The following is a 13138-nucleotide window of genomic DNA, read 5'->3' on the forward strand; positions in this document are numbered from 1 at the left end:
CAAGCATTTAAACACTAAAATAATGGCACATAGGAAACACCTGTAGTTCTTTGGCTCCCGTGAAACGGTAAGCTCTGTTGAAAGCCACTTGCTGAGCAGACCTTGCATGGATTTCGAACCTGCTTACAGTAGTGGATGGACTTGGAGCTCACTTGCTTTTCCTGTAAATTTTTGGTTTATGAGCCATTTTTCCTAAGAAAGTTATTTGCCAATTCACATTTCTTCCCATTGAATCCTAGTTCTCTTGGCTGTTGCTTAATGCAAAGCAAACACTATTTAGATTTAGCTGTTGATTATTGTTTTTTAAAAACATTTATTACCGGGTCTAGAGAAATGGCTCATCAGTTAAGAGAACCTGCTTTCACAGAGAACTCAGGTTCAGTTTCTAGTGACCATGTGGCCGCTCACAATTGTCTTTAATGCCAATTGCAGGTGATCTGTCACCCTCTTCCAGCTTTTATAGGCACCAGACATACAGACAAAACCCTTATACACAGAAAATAAAATAAATATTATAAAAATATGTTTTTTACTATGAGGCAGACATGTGGAGGTCAGGAGTTATCTTTGTGGGATCAGTTTTTTCCTTCCCCCTTTATGTGGGTTCTGAAGATTAAACTCGGTTGTCAGGCCTGTGCTATGAATACACTGAACCATTTTGTCAGGCACTTTCTTATGGGAGACAACAAGAAGGATTAAGGGTCTCACTGTGTAGCCTTGTCTGGGCTGGCCTGGAACCCACAATGTAGATAGGATGTCCCCAAACTCATAGAGATCTATCCCCTGCCTCCTGAGTGCTGGTATTAAAGGTGATATCATTTTGTTATGACAAAATCTGTAAAGCTAACATCAAATTATGTAACTGTTGCCAGCTCCTTCATGGGTGTTGCTGCTGCTCGTGAACTAGCACCTTGATACTCCCTTGAGGTCTGCGATGGGTGGGGCGAACAGATTTTAACATATTGGAGGGGACCTGTTGACTTTCGTCTCCACTGCTGCGCACTCTTTATCTGGTTGGAGGAGTACCCAACAGACTTGTGTCTGCCTCGTGCTGCACTGGGTGAAGCTGAGTTGTCACACACTGGGAGGGGCCTGCAGAGGTGCGTTCAGGAGTCCTATAGCTCAGAACCAGGCATCATCCAGTCTTCCAGGGGGCTACAGTGTCTTGATGTGCAACTCTGATATCACACTTGTTAAATGGTGTGGCTGTTCCAGGGAGATAACTGCTGGATCATCTTGGAGGTTATTGCTTGCTATGTTAAATTTTCTTTTAGTGTACAAATTCATAGTGATTAGCATGGTCCCTCTATGTGCAGCCACCCCCTTTATCTCATTCCAAAATATTTTTGTCACCTCAAAGAAAACCATGTACCCATAAGCATTTTCCAATTCTTCCCTCCCCTCAGCCACTGGTTTCCACTTGCCTACAGATTTGCCTATTCTGCACATTCCTATAGCATATAACACCTTGTATACTATATGGTCCTTGTATCTGGCCTATTTCACTGAGCAAAGCGTTTTGAGATTCATTCACATTGCAGCATTTGTCACTGCTTCATTCCTTTTTCATAACTGAATGATACTCTGTATACACACATCAAAATTAGTTTTATAACAATAATAGAATTTCTAAATCTAGCATTAGGAACTATTTTACAGTAGATACCTTATCTATTCTTAATAGAGGACCATTGGGAACAGCAAATTTGTCTTTCTCTTAAGGCTTTTTAAGTATTTCCAGCTTTGCCAGTCTTCCTTTAAGGAGATTGTCAGAATAACAAAAAGATCCTGTCTCTATAAGTTGTCAAATGACTATGATAGCATATGACATCTGTCCTAATTTGACTAATTTGATCTTAGCCAAGAATGTACCTTGGGTACTTTGTTTAGTCTTTTTAATAGTTCAGTTTTAAAGGATAGTATGTAGAATACATTCCTCCAGAACCTATATTGGGACAGCAGATAAGAGCCAACAATCCAGCTGCCTGTATAAAGTTTTATTTGCACGTCCATATTGTCTGAACTGTTGGCCTTTACTCTGCAAAGCCAAGTATGTATGAGAGACTGTATGGCTATAGCTCATGGTGTTCACTGTCTAGGCTTGGTTTCAGGAACTCTGTGTATCTTTAGTCATTGAGACTATAGAGTGCTTTTGTTTATGTAAGTAACTGTGCTCATCAGAATTTACCATGCCAGAAATTGAAGTAAACATATTTTGGAATTATAATAGCGGGACCTGGAGAGATGGCTCAGCTGTCAAGAGCACCTGGCTGCTCCTCCAGAAGACCTGGGGTTCATTCCCTGGAAGCTCCCAACCAACTGGAGCTCCAGTCTGGGTGTATCCGACACCCTCTGCTGGGCTCCATGGATACTGCACACATACGGTGCACAGACACGTATAGCAGGCAAAACACTGCACACATGAAAATAATGAAATTTCAAAAATCTTTAAAAACAATTTGCAACAGTGAACCATTTTTTGCCTTACATCTATGAAAATATCTTACTGTCCAGTATTAGAAAAGATAATTCTTCTGCTCATTTTGGCGGCACATATTCTAAGCTTAAAAGGATACAGAGGAGATTAGCCCGTGTGCAAGGATGGCAAGCAAATTCATAAAGTGGACTATATTTTTAAAAGAAGGTCCCAGTCTTTCTGTGTTCATCCTCACAAATCATGGCTTCCCTAGAGGCTTCCCCTCCATGCTCGTGAGGAGAAGAGCATGAGACTGGTGACATTTAGAATCGTAGGAAGTCTGTTTTGTCATTGTGAGCCCCAGAAGGTCTGAGCACCCAGGATCTGCAGTGCCTACTTGAGGGTACTGTGTTTGGATTGCATCATCCTACTCCTGCTGGGTCATCAGTGGTGTTTGACAACATGAATTTTGCCGCAGGACTCTGGAACGTGCAGTTTGTTGTTGGTGCTTGCATCTTTACAGGGGACATTGAGCATATCTAATTTCGAAGGGGGCAGTTGACCATTTTAGGGTTCAGGACAGGAGAATATAACTGTATGACTCATTGGTAGATTTTTACATGTTATTTCAAGAGATTTTCCTAAGCCAATCATGTTTCCTGCTTTGCTGTGGCAGCTAGGAGGCTTGGAGCCTGCTTTTCAGCCCATTTTCAACTTTTGTACGTGGTATGCATGTCTTTTATTCTAGCCATATTCTTACCTTCTTTTTCTCCTTTATTTCATCTTCATCTTGCTGTTCATTATGTATTTTATTCTGTGTTGCTATAAATTCTCACCTTTACTTGAAGAAGATTAAGTGTAATCTTCAAGTAAAAAACCATTCCCTTATTATTGTATAAAGCGTTTTGTTTGATTAAAAAAAAAGCCTCAGGACTGGTGATACACCGTGTATGAGGCCCCGGCTTTGATCCCCAGTACTACCAAATAAATAAAGAAACCTCTGTGTGGTGGACTCTGTTTTGATTTCTAGAAATGAGTAGTTACTTCTGGGGTTACTTTTACCACATTACCTTAGAAACTAGCTATGGGAGGCTGGGAGTATGAAGATGCTATCCTGTTTCACTGTAGGCTATATATAGCACCATTACCTGACAATTTTGTTATTTATTACCTACCCACAGCCTCTGCCCTACTTTTCATTTCCCATACAGTGTTATCATTTTCATTTCATCATAAACACTTTTTGTGCTTACTTGTGACACTTGTAATTACCTCCAAAGTGATTCTCAGTTATTTTGTATCGCCATCAGCATGGTTCTGCTGAACCAGGAAATGCTTTAAAACAATAGTGTTTCCAAACTCTCAGTTTTTTCCTTATTCATTAGAGCCTAAACTTCATGGAAGCATAATGACTGTGCAGGTGGCCCTGGGATGGCCTCCGGTCCCTGTGTTGTTAACTGAAGCTCAGACGTATATTGCTGACGCATTGTGCTAATATTTTGGTGGTGGTGGGGAGGACTATATTTTATGCAAAAGGAACTGAGTAGATATCAAAATGTTATTCTTTTCTCTTTTTTCTTTTTTCTTTTTTTTTTTTTTTGAGACAGGGTTTATATAGCCTTGGCTATCCTGGACTAGTCACTTTTAGACCAGGGTGGCCTTGAACTCACATAGATCTGCCTGTTTCTGCCTCTCTGAGTGCTGGGAATAAAGGCATTCACCACCAGGCATGGCTAAAAATGTTTTTCTTTTCTTACTTTTTTTTTTTATTTTTTTAAGATGAGCTCACTATGTAGCCCTGGCTGGCCTGGAACTTTCTATGTAGATCCACATGTCTGCCTCCCCTGTGTGAGGATTAAAGGTTTGTGCCACCATACATCATGCCTTGATTATTTAGTTAAATACATATGCACACATATATGTGTATATCTAAATTTTTTGTTGTTTTTTGAGACAGAGTTTCACTGTGTAGTTTTTGCTGTCCTGAAACTTGCTCTGTAGAGCAGGCTGGCCTTGAACTCATAAAGGTCCACCTGCTTCTGTCTCCCAAGTGCTGGGATTGAAGGTGTGCACCACCACCACCCAGCAAGTTATTTATAGACAGGGTCTCGAAGTATAGTCTTGGCTAGCTTAGAATTCCTTGTGTAGAGGCTGGCCTTGGACTTGTTCCAGTCTTTCTGCCTCTGGCTCCCAAGTTCTGGGGTCACAGATGTGCAGCACCACTCTTGGCTTGCAGTGTATTTCCTATAAAATGTTGATGGTCATTACTTTTGGAGATTAAACTTTTATTTATTTGTTGCTGCATAGATGCTGTCATTTTCAGAAGACTTGCAGTCTTTTGAACTGATGAAGAACGAGGTTTTGCTTGCTGTTATTCTGAAAGTTGAGTCATCCAACCAGACAAATAGAGCCAGTTAAAATGTAGGTGTTAAGAATAGAAGCTGAACAAACATGGCCTTACTGGGTTTCCTGCTTTCTTTTCCATCCCAAAGCATAAGCTTAAATCAGCTCAGAAGGACAAGGTCCGCCAGTTCATGGCATGCACTCAGGCTAGTGAGAAAACGGCTATCTACTGCCTGACACAGAATGAGTGGAAACTAGATGAGGCCACAGACAGCTTCTTCCAAAACCCAGAGGCGTTCCACCGAGAGTCTATGAAGAACACCGTGGACCAGAGGAGGCTGGAGCAACTGTATGGAAGGTACAAAGGTAAGGGATAACCTGGCAGCAGGGCCAGACCAAACCTTCCAGAGAGCAGCATGAGTGGTGGGTGGACAGCAGCGTTCCAGACTGTCCTCCTGGTGGTTAGTTTTAGTAAAGCTGGAGATGAGGGAGGAAATGGAAGGACTGACAGAAAACGAGCGAGACGTAGTCCCTGCCCTCTGATACAGTGAATGCCATGCTGAGGACAGCCACGGGGAACTACTTTGTAAGCCCCCCACCCCTCGAGCTCTTCTGTTCTGGTTGAAGCAGGTTTCTGATTTTTAATAGAACCTTACCTATATCCCATAAGAATGGTGGCGTTTTTCTCCATCTGTAATAGTTACTAAGATGTCTGGTTTCATTAATTTCATTTGTGTCATCAGTTTTTCTTTGCTGCTGAGTTCCTTGCTCCGTACCTATAATCCCAGCACTCAGGAAGCTGAGGCAAGAGAATTGCTGCAAATTCAAGGCCAACCAGGATACACAACAAAACTCTAGCTCAGAAAACAAGTACATCATTTAGAGTAGAGTAGTAGGGCTGGAGAGATGGCTCAGTGAGTACTTGCTCTACAAGCCTGAGGACCTGAGTTCAGATCCCCAGAGCCCACATAAGAGCCAACTGTGGAGAAACACACCAGCAGCTCCACTCCTAGTGGATGGATACCAGGGGTCACTGGCCCACCGTTATAGCCACAGCATCGTGCTCCAGGTTCAGTGAGAGATCCTATCTTAAAAAAATAAGGTGGGCTTGGAGAAATGGCTCATAGATAAGAAAACTTGCTGCTTTTACAGGAGGTCAGACTTTGGTTCCTAATGTCTATGTGGTGATTCACAACCCTTTGTAACTCCAGTTCCAGAGGAACCGACACCCTTATCTGGCTCCTGCTGGCAGCAGACATGCATATGGTTTAATACATATAGGCAAAACAGTCATACAAATAAAATAAAAAGCATAATAACATGGAGAGAAATAAGGGAAAGTACTTCAGATTGACCTGTCTGGACATGCACATACAGGCTTGTGCTTCAGCACACATGCGCCACATGTGCAACACAAATCTCTACCATCATGTGTAAAATAATGTGTGTGTAGTGCTTAATAACCAAAAGTGAGTTGTCTATGAAGGGCAATCTTTATTTGGGCAAAGAAGTTACAGATTTTTTCATTTCTATGTTTGACCCAATGGAATTCACATGTCTACTATGATGATGTCTTATAATACATATACTGTCAGAAATGACAAAATCTAGTTTTTGAGATCTTGCTGAAGTGTCTTTAACATAATTTATTCTTTCTTTTTTAAAATTAAGTTTATTACTTTATATCCCCATCATAGCTTTCCCTCCCTCCTCCCAGTCCCTGTCTCCGCCCCCTTCTCAGAAAAGGGGAGGCATTCCGCAGATATCAGCCAGGTTGGCATATCAGATTGCAGTAAGACATCTTTGGTTGAGGCTAGGCAAGGCAGCACAGTTAGGGGACAGGGATCAAAGGCAGGCAGTGTAGTCAGAGACAGCTGCTTCCTCTTTAGAAGTCCCACATGAGGACCCAGCTACACAACTGCTACTTATGTGCGGAGGGCCTAGGTCCATGCTCTTTGGTTGTTGGTTCAGTTTCTGTGAGCCCTATGGGAACAGGTTAGTTGACTCTGTAGGTCTTGTGGTGTCCTTGACCCCTCTGGCTGCTTCACTCCTCCCTCCTCCTCTTCTGCAGAATTCCCCAAGCTCCCCTTAATGTTTGGCTGTGGGTCTCTGCATCAGTTTCCATCAGTTGCTGGGTGAAACCTCTCTGATGACACTTATGCTAGGCTCCTGTCTTCAAGCATAATAGAATATCATTAAAAGTGTCAGGGGTAGGCTGTCTCTCATGGCCTGGTCTCAGTCTGGACCAGTCATTGATTGGCCCTTCCTCAAATTCTGCTCCATCTTTTACTCCTGCACATCTTGTAAGCAGGATAAACTGTGGTCTTAAGGTTTGTGGCTGGGTTGGTGTCCCAATCCCTCCATTGGAAGTCTTGTCTGCTTACAGGAGATGCCTCATTCAGGCTCCATATTCCCCATTGCTGGAATAGATTCCTGAGAGTTTCCATTGTCCTAGGTTTCTAGTCACCCCAGAGATGGCCCCTATAATCTGATACCCTTTCCCTCTGTCCTCTCCCCACCTCATCCCTCCTGTTCCCATCTCCACCTTCCATTCACTCCTGTTGTCTAATCCCTCCTGTTCCCATCCCTCCTTGGCTCAGTCCCCACCTTCCACACACCCCTGTTGTCTAATCTATTTCCCCTTCTCAGTGAGATGCAAGCATCCTCCCTTGGGTCCTCCTTGTTACTTAGCTTCTTTGGGTCTGTGTTTGTAGCCTGGTTATCCTGTACTTTATGACTAACACCCGCTTATAAGTGAGTATATACCATGTTTGTCTTTCTGAGTCTGGGTTACCTCACTCACGATGATCTTTTCTAGTCCCATCTATTTGCCTGCAAATTTCATGATGTCATTGATAGACAGATCCTGAGTTATTTCATTTCTAAACTACACATCTGAGGTAGTGAGTGTGAATTTCTAAGCTGTTAAATGTGGGTGTGTAAGTTAACTGAATTTCAGAATTATTGTCCCACAGCATTAGAACCAGCAAGAGAAATTACTTAAAAAGAAAACAGTCAACCACTCTTGTTTGGCAGGATGTAAGAACCATTCCTTTGCATCCCTCTTGCCCGTCAGAGCTGGAGACACACCCACGGCCACGTGCATGTGAAGCAAGCCTTGTGTTACCGAGCTTCACACGCAGCCAGAAATTAAATAGGAGTTTTGGCTTTGGTTTTAGTTTTTTTGGTATTGATGTTAGAACCCAGGACCTCAAGCACACCATGAAGCACTCCTCCACCAAGCTTGTGTGCTCAGACCTTAAATTAATTCTTAATGACATCATCCCTTCGCAAGAGTGGTTTTTCAGTGTTTTTTCTTTGCCCAAATTCCAGAACTCTAGATTTTTAAGGATGGAACTGTTTCCTTAATGCTCCGTATTTGTTTCATACTTAATAGAAATGGCTGTTCATTGATGGGTGTGGCTGAAATACTTGATAGAACTGTACAATAGAGTAGTAGGAGTCTGACAAGCTATTTTAGGATTGCTTTCGATGTGGTTTGACTGTTCTCCCCCTGACTTCAACAACAGACCCACAGGATGAAAACAAAATCGGGATTGATGGGATTCAGCAGTTCTGTGATGATTTGAGCTTGGACCCTGCCAGCATTAGTGTTTTGGTCATAGCATGGAAGTTCAGGGCTGCCACTCAATGTGAATTTAGCAAAAAGGAATTTGTGGATGGCATGACAGAGCTGGGGTAAGTAAATTATTCCCAACTTAAACTTTTCAGAAGGAAAGATACTTGAATCATTTTTTTTTCAACAACTGATAAATACTAATTTTATATACATGTATTTTCTTTGTGTATTATAATCCTTTGGTTTCCTTTCAGACTCAAGGTTTTATCCGCTGTCTTCATTCACATTAATTCTTTTTTATTCTATAAACTTAAAAAATTCCCTCTAGTGGTGCTGAGGAGATGGCTCAGTGGTTTAGAACTTGCAGGGCCCTTGGACCCGATCCCTTTAGCCACCTCAGGTATCTGCATACAAGCGTGCATATACACATGTGAACATGTGCACACACATGCATACATGTGCCAAAGCTAACAAAAACAAAGGTTCATGCTTTAAAACAAGTATTCCTTCAATTTCGAATTAACAGGGAATAACAGGGTAAGATTTTTAACTGCTCTTGTTATTTCATACTAAATGTATAATCTGTTATGTTGCTGTATTAAATACGAATAAAATATTATTTTGGTTTTTGCTTCTCTATTTTACCTACAGAGTTAGGATTAATGACTTAAGATGTTGCTAGTTTAGCAAATGTGACACAAAAGTAAATGAAAACACCCAACAAAAACATCTTTTAATTGCTAAACGTATTGAATTACTTTTGAAGTGGTAAAACAACCAACTTGTTCCACTTGCTGGTATTTCTAACACTATTTTGCTTTTGATGCTTTGGAATCAGTCGTTTTGAGTTGCTGGAAACTGAAAACTTGTGAAGTTGTCTCTAAAGCACACGCTCACATCTCTGGTTAAGAAAAGCTCCCACAGACCTGCCTACAGCCAGCATTTTGGAGGACTTTGCTCACTTGAGGGTCTCTCCTCTCAGGTGCCTTTAGCTGTGTCAAGTTGACTTAAAAACTAACCAGCATAATAGTGAAGAAAGTGCTGGCAGTAAAAAGCTGTAGAACTCTGCCTCTTAAGTGCTAAACAAAGAAGAGGTGATTGTCTCACTTAGGACCTCTGTTGTTGTGATAAAGTGCCATGACCAAAAGCAACTTGGGGAGGAAAAAGTTTATTTCATCTTACACTTCCAAGTAACAGGAAAGTTGGAGCAGCAAATTCAAGCAGGTCCCTATCTGCAGGCAAGAACTAAAGCAGAAGCCATGAGGGTTCTGCTTACTAGCTTACTCCCCATTGCTCAGCCTGCCTTTTTTTTTTTTTAAATCATGTAGGACCACCTTCCCAGGGATGGCAACCCCATTAGTAAGCTGGGCCCTCCTACATCAATCACTAAGCAAAACAATACCCCAACAGACTTGCCTACAGGCCAGTCTTATGAAGGTGTTTCTTCATTTGAGAGCCCCTCATTCCTAGTCAACTTGACTAGCTTTGTCAAGGTGACATGAAAGTAGCCAGCACACTATCCATCCGTTTGTAAGTAGAAAATAAGCTAGGCAGGCGAGATAGTAATGACAGAACTCAGCATGCTCTCAGCCCTGGGTTTAATTCCCATCACCTGAAGATGAAGAGGAGAATCAGCTGGAGGAAAATACAAAAAGCAGGAGGGTAAGTCACCAATGTAGAAAGGAGGTTAACAGTAATTTATACCAGGCATGATGATACACACCTTTAATCCCAGAACTAGGGAGACAGAAGCAGGCAGAGCTCTGACTTTGAGGCCAGCCTGCTCTATATAAGTAAGTTCTGGGACAGCCAACGCTGCACAATGAGACCCTGTCTCAAAAACAAATAACAAAAATCAGTAATTTAATAGAAACTATTAAGAGGAAAAATTGGTAGAATTAGTAAAAGCAGGCGCTTGTTCCTTTGGATATGTATACAATCAAATAGCATAAGGACTGGCAGACTTTGCTGTTGGTATAATGTTCTTTTGGAATGTATGTATACACTTTACCCTTGTTCATTCAAATGCTGATTTCTCTACCCCACTCTCTGGTTTCAATCCGGACACTGCATTGTGATGTTTACTCCAATCATCACCTGTCTCAACTTTGTGTAAACATGCCAAAATAAAGCAATTAGCCACACTGTTGAGCAAGGGAAAGGAAGCAGGAAAAGAGGCAGGAGCCAAAGGAGAGGAAGGTGGGAGGCAGAGGAGGGGAAAAGGGCAGATGAGAGCTGAGAGAACAGAGGCAGGAGCAGAGATCTTGGAATGACATGGAGAGATGGACTGGACCTAATATATCACTAAAAGCAAGTATAATGTGGGAAATCTAAATGTTAGGAAGCTATGAGGGCTTGGAGGTTTAGGATGGAATAACTATTGCCCAGCATTGTGCTCTAGGTTAATTAGATAAATCCCAGTGTCTGGTGATTTGGGTATACAGCTGTTTAGGATTAACAGCAGCTTTACCAGAAAATATATCAATAGTAAATATTAATTGTTAGTTACAACACATTTCTGTAGAATTCTACAGTCATTTATTACAAACATTTATGCCAGTAAACCTGATAGCCTGTTTGAAATAGAGAAATGGTTTTTAAAATAAAACTTGCTGAAAACTGACATGGAAAGAAATAGGAAATTGTGGTAATTTTGTAACTCTTCAGCATTTGTACCTGTGTCTTAATCTATTGCTGTGATAAAACGTCATGATCAAAGCAACTTTCAAAAGAAAGCATTTAATTTGGGGCTTAGAATTAGAGGGTTAGAGTCCATGATGGCAAAACAAAGGCATGATGACAGGAAAAGCTGAGGGGTCACATCCTGATCAGCAAGTTGGAGGCAGAGAGATAGAGAGGGGATGGGGAAAGTCTTTTGAAACCTTAAAGCCAACCCTCCAGTGACACAGCTTCTCCAACAAGACATTTCACTAATCCTTCCCAAATAGTTCCCCTGATTGAGGACCAAGTATTCACACATGTGAGCCTATTGGTGACATTTTCATCCATGCCACCAGGATCTATAATTTAAAACTTCAACGAGAAAAGTTGGAATGGCTTCATTTACCAAACTTTTAATGAAAAAAAAAAAAAAAAGTCCCAAGTCCCTCTCTTCCTGTAAATGTCAACTTTTAAATAGGCTCTACTGGAGAGCTTTATAAAAGGAAGATGATTTCTAATTCTGTTTAATTTTGACTTCCATTACAACACACAAAAATGAGTTTTAAGTGGGTTGTAGGTCTAAATGCTAAAAGCATTTAACCTCCAATAAATAATGCAGAAAATAACTTTATGAGCATGCAAAAGGTTAAGTTTTAAAATGTCACCAAATAAACATGATAAAGGAAGGACTTTTTTAAGTGTTTGTGCAAAAAATAAATAAAAAATCAAAACTTTTCATCATACAAAACAAAGAAAGTAGAAAGAGACTACATTCTAGGGGAAAGAACTTTAAAAACACCTGTTGACAAAGGCTTATACCTCTTAAGACTTTGACAAATGATGAGAGCCTCATTGGAAAGCAAACAAGATAGCTGAGCACGCACTTCCAGGGGCCAGTGAAAATACTGGAAGCGGGGCCTCATTCATTGTGGAAGCTAGGTGAAAGGTGCAGTAAGATGGAGCCTCGAGACTGGATGTAATAATACCCAGCAGCAAGCAACGATGTAGGCTTGGCGGGCTATGGTGTGTGGCTCTCACACTGTTAGCACACGCAAGGTACACTGGCACTGACTCACAAGCTACTACTTCTCCCAGTGTAGCATGCCTGGTGAGACTTAGGTTCATGTGTGTGGGGGCTATGTCTGTAGAAATGCTAACTGTTACTTGTGATGAGAAAACTACAAACAGCTGACATACTTGCCATCAGTATGTTCTATAAATTATTTATCCATTATGTGTGTGTGTAATTATATATATATATTTGTTATGAGTTGTTCCTATGACAAAGGCACTGACTGAATTATGTCTGCATATTCCACAGGATGAACCGCACACACATAATGTAGGCCCAAAAGACCAGGCACAAAATAGTGTGAGTTCTCGTTCACATCAAGCTCAGAGGTGCAGGACTGCTGTCAGTGGAGAGAGAGACGGGAAAACAAGGGAGCTGGCCCCACCTCTGGGGAGGGAAGGCCCTCAGCCTGTGTGGGCTTGCTGCCTTCTGCCCGGTGTGCTACCCTGGATGCAGCTGGTTCAGCAATGGGAGTTGGCGCACTCGTGCTATATCCATACCCTGTAAGGATACAGAATATTGGACAGACTGGGGGTTCTAAGACGTTCTGCAGTTGCTTTGGTTTTCCTTAGTTTGACGTACCTTGGATAGGTGCTTGCGTATTGTTCTTACTCTGTTCCCTGTTGTACAATTGAAGCAGAAAAGACCTATTTTGTCTTAATTGTTCCACATTTATACCTTAAAGAACACTTAATGCTGAGGTATTTTGGGCTTCTATGGAAGACGGGCTTTTTGTCTTGTTTTACAGAGCTGGGGATGGAGTCCAGGCCTACATACAGTAGGCAAGCAGTCTATTAGAGAACCACAGCCCAGCCCAGGCTGGTTACTGTTTTTAAAGCTGATTGCCTTCTTGGAAGAAAATCAGTTTTTAAAACAATACAACCTGGGCAAGGTGGTGCACACCTTTAATCCCAGCACTTGGAAGGCAGAGGCAGGTGGATCTCTGTGAGTTCAAAGCTAACCTGGTCTACACAGTTCCAGACCAGCCAGTACCACATAGAGAGACTCTGGTTAAGAAACAAAACAAAACAAATCAGGTTTTCTAGCACCCGGCTATTTCAAACTG

The 13138-nt window shown here is 41.6% G+C and overlaps 1 protein-coding gene and 1 non-coding gene across 4 annotated transcripts in view; both read left to right on the top strand.

The window, feature by feature from the left end:
* The window catches only part of Dcun1d2 (defective in cullin neddylation 1 domain containing 2), a 33015-nt gene that overhangs the window by 2411 nt on the left and 17466 nt on the right, over positions 1-13138 (top strand). For all 3 annotated transcript variants that reach the window (XM_055608404.1, XM_055608406.1, XM_055608405.1), the window contains exons 2-3: positions 4909-5125; positions 8290-8458. In XM_055608404.1, the coding sequence (XP_055464379.1) occupies positions 4909-5125; positions 8290-8458 (386 nt within the window). The remainder of the gene's footprint in view (positions 1-4908; positions 5126-8289; positions 8459-13138) is intronic.
* On the top strand, positions 2535-2636 carry LOC129677873 (U6 spliceosomal RNA). The gene has a single exon (XR_008720277.1). It is a non-coding gene; the product is annotated as a U6 spliceosomal RNA (small nuclear RNA).

This window comes from Psammomys obesus, unplaced genomic scaffold, assembly GCF_907164565.1.
Source record: "Psammomys obesus unplaced genomic scaffold, mPsaObe1.curated_primary_1811, whole genome shotgun sequence".
NCBI classification, from domain to species: domain Eukaryota; kingdom Metazoa; phylum Chordata; class Mammalia; order Rodentia; family Muridae; genus Psammomys; species Psammomys obesus.